The 20,693-nt window shown below is 40.4% G+C and overlaps 1 protein-coding gene across 1 annotated transcript in view; it reads right to left on the bottom strand.

The window, feature by feature from the left end:
- TACC2 (transforming acidic coiled-coil containing protein 2) overlaps window positions 1-20,693 on the bottom strand; it is a 128,609-nt gene extending 107,916 nt beyond the window's left edge. Inside the window, 3 exon segments of the mRNA XM_036386185.2 lie at window positions 6,367-6,444; window positions 11,165-11,295; window positions 20,655-20,693. Of these exon segments, the coding sequence (XP_036242078.1) occupies window positions 6,367-6,399 (33 nt within the window). The 5' untranslated portion in view covers window positions 6,400-6,444; window positions 11,165-11,295; window positions 20,655-20,693.

Below are 20,693 nucleotides of genomic sequence, written 5' to 3'. Positions count from 1 at the left end.
AAAGGTTTTTTTGAAACCACCCTTTCACTCTTCTGGCTTTTGTTGTTCTGCAGGAACAGTAGCCAAGCTGTAAGTTAGAGTTTTAAAACTTCATATCTTTGGAGAGTCATTGTCTCTCCCTTGTTTGCAGAAGTGGTACCAAAATAAATAAGTAGATAGTGAGGGGATATTGCTTTAACAGCTGGAACTTTGCATTAAAATCAGTGAACACTGGTCAGCAGAAACAGTGAGCCATCACAGAAGAGTAACAAATCACTGCCTAATACATTGAGCCAAGCTTGAGCTCCATGTGACACTTCAGATCTGAAGAATTACACTAAAACTCAGTTTCATCACCTGGCAAGGGAGCTAAATGTGACTTTAGCAAACAACTTGGTGCATTGCTGCCCCTTTGTGAGAGCGGCTGGGCTACAGCAGCTTGCAGGGGATGCCTGTCATGACCTCTTCTGGCTTTTCTTCCCAAACACTGTGACTGCTCAATCAGTTGGATGTAATTATGACATGATCAGATAGGAAGAGCAGACTCCATCCTTGAGGGAGTCTCTGTACAGAATTTTGCAATTACAGTAGATTTTTTTCTTTAATCAGTAATGGTGTAATTTGCTGTTGCTCTGGCGTGGTTTATTTGTCTCTCACGGGAGGAGAATTTTAAGTTCATACCTATTCTAATTAAAACCCTCAAAGGGGCAGGAATGCAAAAATTGGCACTGGCTTCTCATTTAATTTAATTTGCTTCTCACAGATACAAGAAGCAAAGTAAATTGTGATATGGTAACAATGGCATTTGAAACATTCTTACAGCTTTTGATTGTAAGCACCCATGACCTTCTCTTAGAGATAAAGGGCTGCTTTTCCTCCTGAGAAACACCTACTGAAATGACTCTGGCTGAGAACACAAAAATAAACACTGCTGTGTGTAGGGGGGTGTGTGTGTATACTTATATATTCCAAGTCACCCTCTTATCCTTGATTTAGCTTTTTTCCCCAGAACACACAGCCACAGCAGGAACAATTCAAACCTTCAGGCTTCAGTGCTTGTGTTTATGACTATTCCAGTCCACTGAGGGCACCAAATTGTATTCTTTAGATTCTTGTACTGTCACCATGGGTGTCTTCTCAACCACCCTGAGAATCCTTGCTGTGTTTGAGGAATATGCACAGAGTTAATGGAGCCTGGCTGAGTAACTCCTCCATGGCTCTCCTTAACTTCACCTTCCCACCTGCCTACTGTGATCTGTGGTCAGCAAGCAAAGGAAAATTCGGAGTTAGCTTTGTATCTTCACAGTCTGGCTGCAATTGTTTTCCTTTGTCCCTTTCCTGGTGTTTGGGGAGTGCCTGGATTATTTTCTTCAGGATGGCAGGTGCATGAGATTCAGCAAGAGAGAGAGAATAAAGTTGATGAATTTGGGAAGAAAATCTTCATCCCCTAACTCGCAATTTTCAGTCAGTATAGTTTTAGCTAAAGCAGCTTTCTGCTGAGTGGTCCTTAGCAGCCTGGCAATAAATGACTTGAGAAGATGCTGTTGGATTTAATAAAGCACTATAGGAAAATAATCTCCAGGCTGAGTCCCAAACTCTGTTGTTCTTCCCAGCCAACAGTGTTTGCCTGCCTAGTCATTTCAGAGCTGTGGAAAATGCAGGTCCAACATTTTCACACTATTTTTTAAATGGAGAAATGTAGTAAATAATTACAGAGGAACTTTATGAATATAATGTATTTTTCCTTTTAATCTCTACCCATAAATTCACGTCCCTTTGAGAAATGATGATGGCTTTACAGTTGTGAAGGAAGCTTTAACCATTAACTCAGAAGAGAAGGACCAGTCTCCCAACCTCCTTTTCACTATACTTTCAAATTAAGAACTCTGCCACAACTTTGAATCTTCTTCTTTCATCCCCTCTCCCTCACTCACAGGAAAGATGTAAATAATAATGTGAATAATAATTATTCGTTACAGTGAGAAGTGTCCCAGAATTTGCTGCATTTGCATGAAAGGACATGTAATTCTCTGGGAAAAAAAATGTTCTTTTTGAGTAAACTCAAAGAAATACTTGACATTATTCACCACGGAATATTGGACCAGCAGTAATTACCACTGGAAGTAAGAATTAATTAATTGAAGTGGTGGCTGGAGGTCTGTCAGGACTATGTAAGCATCAGGAACAGACTGCAGCCAACTGACAGCAACATCCTGATATGCACTGGATGAAATGGAAGGAAAAATGAAAGGGAATCATAATTCAGGGATTAAAAATTGTGAATCCCAGTGGACACAACAAACCCAGAGAAGAGCCCCTGTAGAGTAACAGAGAATCACATTGAAATGCTCCAGGCAAAATTACTGCGCAGAAAACTGGGGATGAGTTTTTGTTCCCAGCTGACCATGAACAATGGAATGTATACAGAAGTTACTGCACTGTTCAAAAAGTGTGTGAACACCCAGTTTGAGCTCAGAGGGGTTTGCCCAGTTCCCATCTGTGGGATTGGAGGCTGGATGCTGGGACAGAGCTGCTGCTGAGCCCAGCATCCCTTGCTGATCCCTGCAGCACCAGGGTCTGCAGGGAGATTCATTACCACAGCAATTAACCAGAGCCACCAGTTCAGAGGGACTGAAATCAGCTGGAAGATGGGAAAAGTAATAATGCAGAATATTAGCTGCAGGATGCTCAGCAGTCAGATTTGCTCCTAAGAAATAAGTGGGGAAATCTGAGCAGGATCACAGCAGGACAACTCCAGACAGCTCCAGACTCCTGAGAAGTTGTGGCCCCTCTGGCAAGTGTTGCCTGTCTTCCACATTTCACAGCAGAAAACAGGAACAAAAAGATAACCACACGTTAAGATCTATGTTTAAAGAGAAATGAACAATAATAGAGATGTGGAATAACCAGCTTTGTTTGCTTTTTTGCTTATTTCAGAAAACCAGGAGGAAGAAAGGATAAAGCAAAATATGTAGAAATAACTTATGTCTAACTGACTTTGAAATTCCCCCTTCAACTCTGGGGCAGGAGATGCATTACTAGAACTTCCATTCACCTTCAAAGCACATTTAAATTACTTGGTGACTTTTACTTTTCTGTAGTTGTGAGAAAGGCTGTGGAATATGACAGTTCTCCTTTTCAGAACTCTGAGTGGCAAGAATTAAAACCCTGAGTTAAAAGTATTCCATATTAGAAAATCCAGCCTATTCAAGCTTTACAAAATTTTATCCTCATCTCTCTAGTTATAAAGAACTCTTTCTATTTTTAATATCCTCCACCCACCTCTTTAAAGTAAGAGCAAAACTGCCCTGATAATGGCATTATTCTAGTGAAAATAAAGATAAAATACAGTCAGGGAAGTCAATAATAATCCTGTAACATGCAGTCACTTTGGGAGCTGTCCCTGAGCTCTCTGCACAGCCCCTGGAGCAGCATGGATGAGGCTGGGACACATCTGGGATCACTCTGCATCCCACAGACCATGGGCCTGACTGTGTCTGACATTTTAGGGAGCAGATTTGTTGGTCCTGCTCAGCTTGGTCTCATTTCTAACTGTGGCTTTATGAGCTGCACCTGAGTCCAGACTATCCAGAGGTGCAGGGTTGAGGAAATGCAGTTACATCAACCTCTGTCAAAGTGAGGGTTTTCCTTTTATTAATATTATGATTTATTAAATCATGTGGATGATTTTTGGACGTTTGGCTGTCCAGAAAAGTCAAGGAAAAGGAGACAATGTCATTCCTCCACAACACCCAGGTTTTTTTGGGTGGATTAAGAAAGATCTTTTTGATGGGCAGCACAACAGCTGAGACCTTGTACAGTTCCCTAAACTGCAGCACTTCCCACAGCTTCCCATCAAAGAACACATCCATTACTTCACCTGCATTTGTCCTGCTAAGGGACAAGCATCAAACTGGGTCAAAGTATCTGTTAATCCAGAATGTTTATTTGTCAATTTGAAGACCTTTCTCTTCATGTGGAGTTTCACAGTTTTTTTCAAGGAAAATGCATCATAGGAACAGTTTATATTTAATTCAGCAGAAGCCCAACAAGCTGTGCCACTGCAATACAGCAGGGCACAATCCTAAAATCTCTCAGCAGTTTGGATTTTGTGTGCTTTACAGCAAAACAGAACATGGTTAGTATCAGTATATGTGAAATCACTTTGTTAGACACACTGTTGGCCCCAGCCTTGTTTTACCCAAGCATTTTCTTTGTTCATTGCCACTAAATTTAGCTGATATTCTCCTCAGAGGCTGGTCTCTACAAGGCAGATTGGGTATTTACTTTTTCTCCAAGTGTCTACTACAATCTTCCTAGTAGCACATTTATTCCACAGATCTTCCCACTCATTAAATGAGTTCTAAACTTAGCACAGGCCCTCCCAGCTTTAATGCAAACCATGTGTGAGGCTTCCAAATGACTCACTGAGAGCATGAGCCATGCAGGGGTGTTCTCTGATAAGCACATAAATAAAAACAACTCAGACCAACTGGTTCTGAGCATAAGAACCACCCCAACTGAGCTATTTCAGTGGTGTTAGGGTTGGAAGGAAAGGCAGCCAGCAAAGGGGGTCAAGCACAGGCTGCTTCTCTAAAGCATTGATTGCTACCAAAGAAAAAAAGTTAAAAGAAACCAGATTTTTTTTTTACAACTTGCTGAAAACTTAAATGTATCTGCCTTGCAAATGTGCAGTCAGTGTCACAAAACCCAAAAGCCAGAAGCAGATGCAGAAGAAAAGGAGCAGCCAACATTTTGAATGCAAACCATGCAAACCAGGTTCATCATCCACTACCTGCTGTGCTCCTTGGCTTGGTGGTATAAGGATGGCTTTATTGATATTGGGGAGTTTCTGACTGAAAATCAAAATATTTAAGTTTTGTTGCTACTTCTTGTTATCTCTCTGTTAATAGTGGTTTTTAAAATAATTTGGATTCTTAGCATATTTTGCTTTGCTTTGGAGGGCGTTGGGTTGTCTTTTGTTTTGGTTTTTACAGTCTGAAAAGGAGACCAGAAGCTTCCTTTCCTTTTAGAAGAGGTTTTTTACTACATTTCTTGATAAATTCAGTCATTTTAAAATAAAGTCTTCTCAGCCTCAGGATGACTCCTGAACAAATATGTTTGATTTCCAAAAGCTTCCTGAGTGCAAGCTGTACACTATGGAGAAGAAATTCTCATTACTTAGTTATAGAAATTTAGGTATTCCCCTCTTCCCAAACCTTGAGAAAAGCTGGGACCAAATCTTGGGCTAACAATAAAATGTGGCAGGAATGATCATGAACTATGGAAGATTTTTCTTCTAAAAATTATTTATCAAAAGATCTGTAATAGTTGTAATACTGATTGCCTTGAGAGGCCTCACTTTGCAATGCAGAAGGTGCAGCAGATCTGCTGATACCTGAAGTGGAAGCAAAATGAATCCTAATGCATTTTAGCAGCTACCACGACATATGGAAAAGGAGAGGATAAATACATACCAGAGTTTTAATTGTTTTAACTGTTATTAAGCTTGTATCAACACAGTAACTTCTAATGTAACAGTACACCAGGAGCCAGAGCATTTCACTGCCTTCCTTTTGAAAATCTAAAAACAAACCCCCAAACTGCACCATGCATTAGCAGCACACCCTGGGAGCACGGGTGCAAAGTCCTGGATGGGAGCACAGACAGTGCAAGGTCATTTCTGAGCCAGGAGCAGCTGCTGTGTGCCAGGGCTCTGAGGGCACCACAGGCACTGCCCAGCCCCCAGGGCCTGCCCTGAAATGGGGTCCCAGGACCCCATCTCAGCCTCCCCAGGGCCGCCATCCCCTGTGATGCCATAGGGCTCTGGTGCTGGCCCTGGGCCCTTCCCTCTGCTCAGGGATGTGCCTGATGCCTGGGCTGCCCAGCCCTGCTGACAGAAATAGTGTTCCTTTATTAGCACCTACATCCCATAAAAACCCTACACTATGTCAATTTGCTGATAATCAGGTGGCAATTCAATCACAGAAGCAGAGAAGAGATGCAGTGGTCACTTGTGGGTTCATGACTCCAGCTGTGAATCCCAGTCCTGAATTTGATGTTATTTTTTGAGGGTAAAATCTTCCCTAAATGTAAAGTGGGGAGGCAATATAAGGAAATATTTGCTGTGATTTTTTTCCCAGTAGTAACTCCTAAACGTCAGTAACAACTCTACTGCCCAAACCGTGCCCTGATGCTTTGGAGCACTGTCATTGCCAAAGGGAAAAAACCACACCAAGTTGCTTTCAATTACCATTAATGATACTTAAATATGAGTGTAATGGGGAGCAGAAGATAAATATGGGGTAAGTGGCCCGTGGAAGCAGTTTCTGAAAGGTTTGCTCTAGGCTAGGAGGGGAGGAAAAACAATTTCCCTGTCACACTCACCTCATTCTCTGCACTGCTGTTCTCGTTGCCCATCTCAACTCTGATGTCCAGGATCACACAGCAATTAAAGAAAGATCACTGGAAGAAAAGAAAAAGCTCTTAATGTGCTGTAAAAAAAAAACCCCAAACCAAAATAAAACAAAAAAAAAAACCCTGGAAATTCTGAAGGGCTGCCATCTCAGCCACACAGCCAGCTGCCCCTCCTGACATTCAGCCTTACAATGATTCTAAGTCACAAACTGGGGGAAAAGAACTCTTAATGCTTTTATTTCCTCATGTCTCTCTGCTGTCTTCTGGAAAGACAGTCCTTGAAATTCAGCTTTGTTACTCTGGATTATCCCATGACATTTGAACATGCCAAAGAAAGACATTTTCCTTGCCAAAGTCACTTTGGGTGGACAGCCCATAGGAAAACCTTGCTGTTTTAACTGCATTCAAACCATTTTTATTACTTGAAATTCCTGGACCAAAATGTCTTCTCACATTGTCAGAACCGTGGTGTTAAACCTGAATATCACTGTAACAAAGAAGTTTCAATCAAAGCACTCAGAGAAAGAGTAAATGGATATTTTTTCCTGAACACTGGCATCATTCCCTGCTTTTCTTAGGCATTATTCTGTTACAATGTTGTGTTCTAAACACCTTTCTTTAACTTAAGAGGATCTGCCTACCATAATTACTATTGGTTTTATACTAGTTCAGTTCTAATTATTTAATTTCAAAAAAATCTATGAGCAGTTCTAGAGTTAAGTGTCTCTCCCAGGCATCGTTGATTTCTATATTTCTTTTTAAAAGGATACTCAATAGTAAAGGTCCACACCAGAGATTCACTTACAGACATTCTAGTCCTAGACATTTTATTTGGGGGCTCATGCATTGAAATTCATTGTATTTATTGTATTACTGAATATTGTATCAATATTATTATTGAATAAGGGAAAATTACACATTATTACAGTCTCTTCAGGTTTTTTTTTCCAAAGAATTTGGGATTTCTCTGCAATGTGTGTCAAGAAAAACTCCATTAAACTTAGGCTGTAAAAGGGAGATTTCACTTTAAATGCCAAGGAAACCAACCTTTTAAGGAATGTTGTTAGCTTATTACTACAGTGCATTTTTTAAAACTTGAAATATTATTTTTCTTCACAGGAGGCTTGTGGAGAGGGAAGTTTGGTGCTGTGCTCTTAAGCTGTGCTCTGTTTAAACTTGATTGTCTTCAGGGGATACAGCAGTGCTTGAACTTGCTCCTGTGGAAACCACTGGGGCCAGGATTGCACTTCCAGTGATTAATTAGCAGCGTGAGGTTTTATCTGCTGAGATTGCTGCCAAATCCTCTCCTGTTTCAAACAGTTTTAGAACTGTTTTAAAACAGTTCTGAGCTATGCTGAAAACTGGACATAACATTTACAAAATCACTGCTCCCCAAGTACGGAATACTCCATCGTGGAGTAATGTACACACACAAATCTTCCCAGGCCCAGCCCAGTGAAATGTTCCAACACAGCACATTAAGATTATAATATTTTAAGTGTGTATTGATATAATAAAGCGTTCTCACACTGTTAGGGCTGCTGACTAAGGTTTAAATGCACAGGAGGGAAAGAATAACTCCACTATAGCCATGTGCTTCCCCCAACAGCCAGCACAATTCCTCAAGAGTGAATATTGTGGCATTTCTGCTCCCCTGACCTGCTGAGCTTTTCTCTTCCCAGATCTTTTTCTGTCCCTACAGACATCATGTGAAAACACCTGAAAATTCAGCCTGTGCCCTCACAAGCACTTTCAGTAACAACATAAACTGGGGAATGGATGAAATCTCCCAAATCCCCATGGAGTTTTTAGTTAATTGGGGTGGGGTCTTGTATATCAATTGTGCAAAATGCAGATTTTGCTCTTCAAGTTCTTCAACAGATTAGCCAATGTATGTCATAATGTTGTCCTATTTATTTTAAAGTAAATTCACTCCAGTGCATAATATACTGTCAATATTTCTGCACCAGCTCAGCCATACTGACTGTTAAGGACAGCAGCTGCTAATAGAGGCCAAAGTTCTAATATTGAGTTGAAAGATAACAATATGTTTTTTACAGTTTTAAAATTAAAATGCACAGGAATCAAAGTAGAAAATGACAAGAGCACAGCAGAAGTGCCAGCTGTCAAAAATCTCCACTAACACGTCTTATCATATTGTCTACCCACTCTTTTCTTTCCCTAGAGCATGAAATTTCACAATTTTCACCCAATTCTCACATTACCATCTGCTTAATAATGAAGATAAGTGTCATAAATAGGAAATAAAGACATTATAGATTCTCCAATAATGAAACAAGCAATAATAATAATAAAGTGTGAATTACATTGCAGAGTGCTAAGATAATTTTTTAGATTACAGTGTTACTGTAATCCTTTTTACAAACATTATTTCTAAATCATTCAATGCACAAGCATTACTTAGGTTGCAAACTAGAAGTGCTTTATCATATGTATAGACTTTCAAATAAACATTACAAACATGCTAAAAATCCATCCATTAAATAAACATAGCTTAACCAAAAGATAATATTCATCATCTTTCTACAGGATCTTTCACAATTTACATGTCATTATTGAAATGATTTGAACGCTACATATCTCAGAAACAGCTCAGTGGTACCAAATTGGTCTGTGCAGCCTGCAGAGACTTTTGAGCTGCACAACTCCAAAGTCATTTTCTGGCATGGCTTTTTGAGCTGAACAAGAGGAAGCAAAGAAGAGGATGTTTAACGTTGCACTTACATTCCGGGATTCATCTGGCACCTTTGGCTTCACTGACGCTTTTAGAGCCTGTCTTCAAACCATTCCTTCCATCTTCACCTCACCAGTTTTCACCTGATTTTCCTCCTACTTCTCCTCAGACTCATGAAATGTAGGCTTTCTCTCCAGGACCCACCTTCATAACCTGCTCAACAACCAACTTGCCTCCACCCCAGGCGAGAGGGAAAACGAGTTACACCTCCTGAGCCCGGCCTCCCCCTGCTCCTGCCAGGCTGCTGAGCCTCTCTGCCTGCCAGAAACCCAGGTTTCCACAAAAGCAACCCCAGGGAACATCAATTTTGGGTCAAACATCTTTCACTTCTACCGTTTCTTGGCATGTGGTATAAGCAGTGCTTCTTGCAAAAAGTGGTTCAGTGAAACTGTGTCAATGACACACTGGAGTTATGTGTTGTTTTCAAGGGAAAATTAGCAATTGGGGGAAAGAAAAAAAAAATCTATTCTGCATTTTGTGTCCAGGTTTGTTTATGCGTTTAAGCTCATCTTTCATTTTCTCATATTACCCTTGAAAGCTGTCAGAAATACCTGCTAGCAAATGTTGATGTGCCTGTTCAGGTTATGGGGAAATCATTTCCCATTTAATCATCCTGAAGGGTGGAGACGTGACAAAAACCCTTTGAAATGTGATGTTGCAAGAAGTACTGGTTTATGGGCGAGCTAATTGTTATTATTAACCCTGATTGTCCATTCCAGCAATGCTTCCACAAAACAAGAAATGCTTCCACAAAGGGCTGCTCAGAAACACAGCTGGTAACCAAAGACAAGAGTATTTCTCATTAGTGGCAACTCCAAGGGATTAACGAGTTTCTGTGAACACCAGTGGTGCTTTTTGGGGCCACAAACCAAAGGAATGGTGCACTGTGGGTTTATTGCACCTCCAAGAGTGTGAGGCAGCATTGCTGAATGCAGCATGGAGAAGTCATACCTGACATGGCTAAAGGGCAGGATTTCATAGGGCAGCAATATGTTGTCTGCTGACTTTTGTTGCACAAAATCTTGGTCTGTAAACTCCTGACTTGGAAACATAAAGCCTGTTGTGAGCTGGAATGCACAGTTGCAAGATCAAGGGCTGAATGAATAGCCCTGCCTTTTAAATCTTTCTTTTTTTTATGAAGTTGGTGATTCAACATTCTCTGGTCTCCCCAGCCCAGATCAGAATCCAGTAAATCTGAAGTTCATAAACTCAAAATTTTAGTGTGTTCTTTCTTAAAACCCAAGAGGGGGGCATTGCACAATTGATTGTCTTATAGACAACAAATTATGCAATGTTTTCTGTTTAGGCTCTCTGCCATGAATTTAAGAGCAGGGATCTTGTGGGAGCTCAGGAAAGCACAAGCCTGGTAATACATCCTCACTTCTGCTAGCTGCATTACTTCCTCATCAAAACAAACCGAACTCACATTTGGGGCTATTCCATGTCTAAGCTAGGGCCAGAAAATGCCACAAAGTGAAAGTGAAGAAGCTGCCTTGCAAAACAATTGTCTGGCAGAAACTTTGGGGAAAAACAACCTTCAGTAATCTGTAGATGATGATTTCTGATTGTGTGTTTTTATCAACATGCATGCAAAGCAGAATCCCTCTGTTTGGCTGAGTTGTGTAAAGTTTGCAAAGCCACACAGGCAACTCCTGCACTGGTGCCAGAACTGTGAGCCCTGGTAAATGAGGGCAGTGACACCAACACAGCCACCTGTGCTCTGGCCTGTGAGCCCACAACAACCCTGACTGACAGCACTGCCACTGTAGCTTTGGGTCAGTTCCCTGACCCACTCTCATGTCCAAATTAGGATTCACTAATTCACTTCTACCCCAGCTATCCCAAGCAGCCCTTCTTGACTGCAAGCTGTTCCCACCTCTGCAGAGGCTGATCTCTTGCTCTGCTCCAGTCTGAAGTGTAAACCACCAGCTCTGAGAGAATTCCCCATACTCTGATGTCTCTATTTATTCTCTTTGAGTTTATGATGGAACTGGTGGGGGAAGAAGTACTCACATTGGGCTGCTTTGCTCTTGTTGCTGGAATTTCCCCTGTGGTTCCTCATCCACTCTTCATGCTCATCCAGGGAGAGATTGTCTTTTCTTGGTCAAAACAGGATTTAACACAGGAGGACTGGAAGACTTAAACTAGGGGAAAATACAGCTCAGACTTAAAGGTAAGCTTTGTAGTGGGTTAATAAGTTATTATTTCAGTAATATCCAAATAATTTGTCATGAGTGATCAAATTTAATCCAAGTACATACAGTATTGGGTACATCTACCAACCACATTACATAGCTATGTTAGTTTCTTGTATATTGAAGATATGCTACCTTAGGTATTTGTAGAAGACAATTTGGGTTGAGGTCATTTTACTTTATGGTACAAATACTGCCAATTTAAGACAAAATGTTTTATGTTCCTTACTTTCACATGATTGATGCTACATATAAAACATTGCAAAGTTCTGCTGAAGCACTGAGCATACTATTACACACCAGCTGTTCCCACAGGCAAGAGAAGAAAGGGAAGGTGTTCAGAATTTTACTCTTCTCCAGCCTTGATGTAATAGTGCAAAACCATTCCCAATTTCTGCATATTCCAACAATATCACAGAGATCTGCAAGAGCAACCACCCTACGACAGTCCTTTGTCTTGTGCTTTCTCACAAACTCTAGAAGAGCAAATATCAAGATCTGGGGGGGGGGGAAACCATAGCCCACCATGAGAATTAATAAACAAGTAATGATTTTCAAGTGCACAACTTGATGTGGGGAGGAGGTTGCTTGGTAACATCAGCAGCTGGAGCTGCTGTAAAGCCGTGATGTCGCTTGGCAACGCTTGGAAAGCTGAGCTGGATTTTTGGGAGAGTTGTGAAATTGTGTTTTCGTGCCCTTCCCCCCAAAAAACCAGAGACTGCCTATGGAGATCACATCACTGAGCCCATGTAGGACTCAGATTCAGAGGACAGCAGAGGATGCAGCCCAGCCTTGGCTGATGTGCCCCACTTCATGTACAAGTGTGAAAGAAAAGAAGCAGGGATGCTGAGTGCCTGCCACTAAGACATGAAAGTATGTTTTAAAAAACAGGTTATGAAAGCTAATAATTATTCTTCCCATTTCTGGCTTATTTTCAATCAGGATGATTGAAACCTGATTCAACCTGGCCTCGAAAAATCCAATTGATGACATACTTCGATTGCTTCTAATCAGCCCCATGTGGCACTTCAGGGCACTCCTGCATCTTTCAGATGTTTAAGTTATGTTTTATGGCACAAAAGTGCAGAAGAAGACACATATTTCTTTGGAGATTAATGGATTTGCCCAAGGTTAAAAAGCTGGCCAAGTGGCAGAACTAGGATGTCAGCACTGGCTTCCTCAGCGTGCTGCAGTTACCAGACTCTGCTGGAATTTGAGTTAATGTTATTGGAACCTCCATCAGGAGGTGCCTTTCCTAAGGAAACATGGGGGTGCTAAATAATTTTGGTTTACTTTCCATCTAGTAATATTTACCCAGCTGAAAAAAGAAAGTCTATCATTTCAGCTCTTAACAGAACTTTCCTAATACTATATAGTTTCAAGCAATAGTAAATAAAAGTGATTATGGGAATCTTAAGTGTGATTCTGTTGTATTCTACTTATCCCCTAACTGCCTCTCTGGAAAACATGGGTCTCAGATAATTTTGTGTTTTATCTGCAAGTCCCATGAGGATGTCATGGCCACCTCAGGGTGCCTAAAATGGTGCTCAGTGCCTACATCTGTGGATCTCAATAATCTTTCCCTTGTGCATTGAGCATTAAATGTTTTCAGGTCACGTACATTCCCTTCTGCTGCTCTGGTTGCAGATGTCAAAAGTACTGCATAGGGCTTAGTCCTTAAAGTGATGCCAAAAGTGTTTCATAAAATATATATGATCCAAATAAGAATATCCAAGTATTGGAATGTTTCTCTTTCCAAACCACATTTATACCAGCAGTTTTTCAGCAGATTCCATATGCAGCACTTCAGTCAGTGGGGAGGCTGTGGATGCAGACAAAACACAGCTCTGTGCACTCTCTCTCCATGCCCACATGCACATTCCAGCCATGGAGAGCTGCACACAGATTCCTATTTAAGTTTTGAACACCACCAGCTGATAGGGCTTGGGAGCTTTAGAGGAGGCTGACCTGCATAACTCACCTGGTCAGTCTGTGCCTATCATTGTGCAGGACTGCGAGATATTTCCTTATTATTGCTGCTGGGCTTTTATAAACAGCTAATTATGATTTATTAACAATATCTCCCCAACACTTGCATTATGAGACATATATGACTGTATAAATCAGGTCCATAGCCAACCTGACAAGTTTTACATGTGTTTTCACACTCTAAATGCAAACAGTCATTCAAAGTGAGGAATTTCTGTTCCTAAATCTCCCAATTTCTGTTCCTAAATCTTCTCCCTAAAGCTGAGAAGAACATGTCCTGTGACTTGGGGCAAAATTCTGGAAGTAGTGGTGGGAGGTCTGATGTGAGGGGAGGATTTTTAGAACCTGCTCTCTGCTCCTCAAACTGGTCTGCCTGCTCTGGTGTCCAGTCTCAGCACTGGGAATGGTGGGATACGACTCCGAGAGATAAAAATCCACATTATGTGCAGCAGAGGAAGAAACGAGGTGGGGATCAGTTGGTTTAACAGGTCTAGAGGCAAGGATGAATAATTTCTTTCACAGAATTCACAGAATCTCTGGGTTGGAAGAAACCTCCAAGATCATGGAGTCCAGCCCAGCCCCAACAGCTCAACTCAACCCTGGCACCCAGTGCCACATCCAGGCTTTGTTAAACACACCCAGGGATGGGGACTCCAGCACCTCCCTGGGCAGCCATTCCAGAACTTTATCACCCTTTCTGTGAAAAACTTTTTCCTGCTATCCAGCCTGTATTTCCCTTGAGGCTGAGTGCTCTGGTTGTGTCAGTGCTGCTGGAGAAAGAGCCCAGCCCCAGCTGAGCACAGGCCCCTTTCAGGAGCTGTGAGAGCGATGAGGGCAGCCCTGAGTCTCCTTTCCTCCAGGCTGAGCACCCCCAGCTCCCTCAGGGGCTCCTCACAGGGTTTGTGTTCCAAGCCCCTTCTTGCCTCTTTTCAGGTCCTTCCTCCTTCAAATTATTTTTCTTGCTTTCCCTTCTGAGTTTACCTTCTGTTTCTTCTGTTCATGCATTCCCTTTTTTCCCCTCCCTTTCTCCACGAGACTGAGTGGAAAGACAAGGCAGAGCAGAGTTGCCACAGGCACTGGTTTTCTGAGAGCTGATGGGAAGGCAGGGAAGAGGCAGATCAGGGACAGGGGCCTCCTTCCTGCTTGTTCTGCTTTAGCTCTGGGGTCTGAACCAGCTGCCAGCACCTGTCTCTCCCTACTGTGGATGGCAGCAGTATTTAATCTCCCACTTTCCTGGCCTGAAGTGTGTGTCAGGCTTGGCAGGTTGCAGCTGCTTTCTGGGCTTTGTGCTCACACACCCTCCATGCCCACACAAACATCCCAGGAGAGGAGAACTCTTCTCGGGCTCCTGGAAAGCCTCCAGCACTCAGACACTCTCCTCAGGATGTTTATTGGTTTTCTTTCTGCTGACACAACACAGGTACATAGCCACCTACCACACAGTCACACATATATACACATGCATATATGAAATATTCCATATATATAAATGCAGATATTTTGTGCAGATTATATCCTTAATCCTCAGTTAGAGGCCATGGAGCCTGATGCTGTTTTTAATAATTTCATGATAGCCATTCGATCACTGAGTGAGAATAAATTAGATAAAAACTCAGCTATTTAATGTTTTGCAGTTGTCAATACTCTTGCTCCAGAAATGCTGTGTTTTGTCAGTAGTGAGAGCAGGCTGTGAAAATAAACCTCTCTGGAGAGCTGCACACCAAGACAAGTTGTTAATGGCCAGACAGGGGTTAGATTTCATATTCTAGTCCAAGCAAGTGTATTAGGTTTTTGCAGGACTAACTCTGGGAACTGAGTCACTGACCTCTGAAATTGAAGTCAAGATAGTGCTCATGAGTTGTTTACAAAGACTCCCGAGTTTCGATGAAAAAATATTTACTTTGAAACTAAATTTGTTGAGTTTCTTCAGTCTTCTGCACCTTGAAAAAGTTAGATTAAGTAAACACAACACCTAGGTGTACTCTGAGCATTTAGTTGGATTACTGTGCAAGTTCCTCACCAATTCACAAAGCAGGAGAATGCTGCTGACATTTTAGAAAAGCAGAAATTGAGGCACAGGGGAGTTGAGTGATCAGGCTGTTAATATGTTGTGTAATCCTGAGCTAGGCAGGAAAGCACAGCTGGTGTTCAGCCCTCAGAATCATGATACAGAATGAAGATGATTATTGGTTTGATGTGGCGTGACTGTTCTAAAAGAAGAGATTTTATTTGACTTTTATTTGATTTTATTTTATGGAATATTCCCTGGATTATGGACTTTTCTAAGTATGATCTAACCCTACACAAAAAGACTCCATCAGATTTCAAGGCTAATCAGGACCAAAATGTTTCCTCAGGTTTATTTGTAAGGTCATGAGAACAGTTTTGTGCAGAGTAACATCATCCATAAATTAAAAAAAAAAAAAACAAAACAAAACAACAACCCAGCATTAAGGCTAAAATAAATTTATGTGCTTTTTTCCAAAGGATAATAATTGCATACTAATAAGAATTCTTCCTTACAGACATTACAATAGTTTCATACCTGTTAACATGTTAAAAGTAATGTAATGAATTAATGTTTATGCTATAAACATAATTATATATAAATTATAAATTATGAACCTATTTTCCTATAAACCTAAAAATTATAAACCTACTTTCCCCCGATTCCTTTGATTCAACTAAGCAGAATTGCAAAACAAGATTGAGAGGAGTCAGTAACAGCCAGTCTTCCATGTATTTATAATGCCCTGGTGACAACAAATGGTGCCTGAGCTGCATTATCCCCCTCCAGACCAGGTTTGATGTTTGCCTTTGTGGCAGTGGCTTTTTTAGAAGATGATCTAATGCTGTGCTGGTGGGAAGTGGTCCTGGTGATCCCTGGTGGTTGGTGGAGATAAAGTTACCTAAGCTGCTCACTGTTGTTACATATGGCACAACTCTTCATCCTCCTGACAGACCTAAACCTAATCAGCTTCACCTAATGACAGATTTAAACTCTTATAACTTATTGCCTTCCCCCAGCTGGGTCTCCACTATTTATATTCATGTTCTCATTTTCCACTCATTTTCCACAATATCCAGTTTCAGAAGTTCACTCTTAATTTACAGGTGTATTTTTTCATTGGCATTTCATCATCATTAAGGAATATGCCAGTTGCAGGCTTCACAGTACCTCAACTCAATCTCAGGTTTGGTTTGGGGAGGGTTCCCTGGAGACCAGGCTCACAAAATAGTTGTTATACATAATTATGCACTACACTGGCACTTTTAAGCAGGGATTATAACCTTGAATATATAAAAATTCTACTTTAAAGAGGAATCCATGACAGCATGCAGGCAACTAAGTATACCAGTCACCAGTACCAAAACATGCATATTAAGCATATTTCAAGCCAGTGGAATGAGCACAAAATAAGGCCTACAATTGTTTGTCCAGTTTAAAGTTCATGTGAATACAGATTTAGGTTTCTTCTAGTACCCAAATGTGAGTCTTTTGCCCTTGTTTGAGAAAACTCTTCAAGACTACTTGGTGAACTCCTATGCATCTGGAAAGGAGTAATATTCTTCTCTGAAAAGTCTGATAGCCCACAGATTGACTCTTCAAAACTCTTCATACATAAGAACAGAACTTGCCACAAAATGATAATATGAGACTGTACAATATATTAGTGCAAAGGGATCAAGTATAATTTTTGAAACTCTTGAGATCTTTTTGCCAGCAGAAATGGTTTAATAGTGCCACAATTGAAATCTTTGTTCTGGGCTGGTGAGTCTTCATGCAGGAACTAAATATTGCATATAAGGACAATTAAGAAATGTTAAGCCTTGTTTATTAGAATTCAAGAATATTTCCATGATCAATGCTCCTGACACATTTCACCCCTTGGTGTGAGCATTGTGTGATTTAAGAGTCTACCAAAGAAACTGAAAAAAAAGCCCCCACTTTATGTAGGCCGTGAATTTAAACCTCCTGCCCCTTGCATCATGCAGAGATTTTCATATGGGTTCAATAAAACTGTGCAATGCTCCAAAAGTGTGGCTAAAATCAGGTCTTTCTCATCAAGAAAGTGGTTAAGTGTAATTTTCAGTTTACAGTTGCAAGTTGCATGGAAACTGTGAGTAACAGCAAAAAGTAAAAAGTAGGCATGCAGCTGGGCACAAGAGATTCTAATAATGACTGTATTTTCAAGAGTGTCAATATGCTGCAGATATAAAACACAGACACAGAAAAACAGACAACAGATCCCACTGCTGTTAGAACTGACAGCTTTGCATAATGGAACACACACATCCCCCTGAAGTGCTGGAGAATAAAAACACACATTAAAATATGGGCAGATGAGGTCAAAACCTGCAGATTTATGAAGCTGTGCTGTGAAAACTGGGATTTTGATACTCATGAACAGCTTCTTTGTCCCCCCCTTCCCTTACTGCAGCAGTCGTGTTTCTGCCTTCAACAAGGAGTTGCTTATGATGTCAGTTTGTCAACATCAAAAATCGTTGGTGCTTCAAAAGATCTAGGAGGATCCTCTCTGCCTTTTTTGGAGAGTTTGTGAAAATCTGACAGTGAACCCTCAGTGCACAGAAATGGTGCTGTTTGGCTGACACTTCACAGAGTCACAGAAAATAGAGCTGAGGAACAAATCCTTCCCTATTTTAGCATCTCCCCAAAAGAGGTATTTTTTACACATTTTGGGAATGGGACAAAATGTTCTGAAATAATATTTACCAAAGAATTCCTTTGTCTCAGTTTGTCAGTTCCTCAGATCTATTCTGCAGAAACATCTATAGTGTTGGTTCACTGATAAAGTTTTCTGGTTTATTTCATTGTTTCTAGGGAGATTATCTCATCATCCTGCTTTCTTACTCACAATTCTGCTGCTCATGTTCCCTTCTAAAATATTCCTGTAGAAAATATGACAGCTGTTCATATCAAAACAAAAATATTAGCACTATATTAATCACAGTATGTTTTGGTAGCAGGAAAAAACTGTTTTCATCCAGTCAGGTTGCCATGAACCAGCAAATCTTTTCTGATTACTTATACTCAGAAAAGCAGATTTCATCGAGGTAATAAAATAAATCATTCTTACCTTATATTTATGCACAGACCCATTAAAGTCCTACCAAGTTCCCTGCAGCACACTACTGTTTACACATGAAGCAAATAAATATAAATATCTGAATCCATTTGCAGGGACTCAGAGCTGGCTGAAGCTTGGGTTTGACCAAGAATAAAGAGGGCTGGTTGGATCTTATGCTTGCTGGGAAAGCAGGGAAGTAAATGACTCTGTCAAGTCCTAACTAGCATTTAATGACAAATTTGATTTGGCAAGAAGATATAGTTCAGTATTTTGTCAAGCTTGCTGAGGCTTGTATATTCTGTATATGGATCTTGACCAACTGCTGTATTTTCATAGGATCCTGCATTAAAGAACTTCTAATGAAAACATACAAAACTTCAATCAAACCGCGTTTCACCATGCGATTTTTAGTACTTAGAAAAGGATTATGTCAAGAAAAAGAGAAACTATAATCTCTGATGGCTCAGCTCTTATCCTGGCTGTCAGAAGTGCAGCTCTTCAAACCATTAGTTTCTGCAATTAAATGTGGAATCAATTAACTGCACTTAAGCCATCCATTTAGCATTAAGCCTAGATCATAGAAGTAGGGTAAAATGTTACTCTTTTCAGACTAGTTATGGACTTTACTGATAAAACTCCAACTATAATGTAACTCAGGTCAGCTCAGATTGGCTTTTCCCCAGACTGGGTTGCTTCCCACAGCAATGCTGTCACAATGTTACAATGCTGGATGAAAACACTCACTAGGAAATTCATGCATGTGCAAAGTGCCCTCTGATCTCCTTGGGCCAGGACACCCAAGCCTGTCATTGTCACAGGACTCTGCCTTAGAGATGGGAAAATGACTGGATGTGATGCAGATGCAGATGGAGATGTCATGTTACTTAGAACTAAGCCTAAGATCATCCACCTATAGGACCATCTGCCTTTTCTGGTCAACTACCATCATTTTTCCTGTCCAAAATCCTTATAAAATAAGATTTATACGTTCTAAGTATCAGCATTGAATTAAAATTTGAATCTACAAGGAAAACATTTTGACATGAAGGGATGCATTTTTTTAACTCCTACATGTATATTGGAGGATTCTAATCCATCTTTTGGGCTGTGTAAAGGGAAAAAAGTCTGCTCCTAAGTTATTAGCAGCTTGATCTTGAATAGTTGAATCACGAGGACAAAATTCAAGCTATAAACACTCTATTTTTAAGGTAAGATCAGATTTTGTGGAAAATACCTGCTTTATAATACAGACAGAAGCATGCCTGCCATTGTCATCCTTTGCCTGTCAATAAGATTGTTAGTTTTGCCTGAAGATAAACCCATTTTTTAAAGCTTGGAAAACAGTTTCCAAAACATTATGATAATATAAACCCTGCTCAGTAATAAAATTCTGAAATAACTGAAGTGGCCACAGACTTACCCATTGACAACAGATTTCAATGTCATGTCATCAACGTTAAAAACAGTAACAATTAAATTTTTGCTCATCTTATTTTGATTTAATTGGTTCTCCTTAGTGGGTAAGACTGAAACTGACTTCAACTACCTGAAGATCTATAAGTTTTGGGTCACCAGAGGCAATATTGTACCTACAGCTGCTCAGTGTTGTGTTTTACAGCCTGAAACAAACTCTGCTATGCATGAAAGACAAAACATCGTAGACAGTTCCCACTTAAGAACATCATCAAACATCTGCATAATCTGTCTAGTGAGCAGCCAGCTCATTTCATCCTTGAAATTCTGCATGAGAAACACACATTCTTGTTGTTACATGGCAACTTCAAAACAACAAGCAATCCTTTTTGACACAAACCCTCAGAACTGTTTCTGCAAAAAAGAAGAACAAGTGGAAGAGAGCCACATTTAACAACTCCAGCATTTGCAAATAGTTATGACAGTCTGTAATGTTGTAACTTGTTTTTAAAACAGCTATTTTAGGACATGCACATTTAATGATTAGTCTCTTGGTCTTAGAGAGATACTGACTAAACAAGACATCATCCTGTAGACACACTATATAGGGTATGGGATTGTAAAACGAGTTATACAAGAGATCATGAAACTATAGAACCTCAAAGGAGACACTCTTTTTTTCTGGTACAGAGAAAAAAAAATTCTTTTACTTGTCAGACACTCCCTTTGCCTTTTTGTAATGTCTAAAACATAATTAGTAAACTGTTTTGAGTCTAGACATTTTTAAATTTAAAGAACTAATAAAAAATTACTTACCCAATTTTCCTCTAGACTAAAAATGAAAATGCACAGCTC

Source organism: Molothrus ater, chromosome 8, assembly GCF_012460135.2.
Source record: "Molothrus ater isolate BHLD 08-10-18 breed brown headed cowbird chromosome 8, BPBGC_Mater_1.1, whole genome shotgun sequence".
Classification (NCBI taxonomy): Eukaryota; Metazoa; Chordata; class Aves; order Passeriformes; family Icteridae; genus Molothrus; species Molothrus ater.
This window is presented reverse-complemented; position numbering and strand designations above follow the sequence as displayed.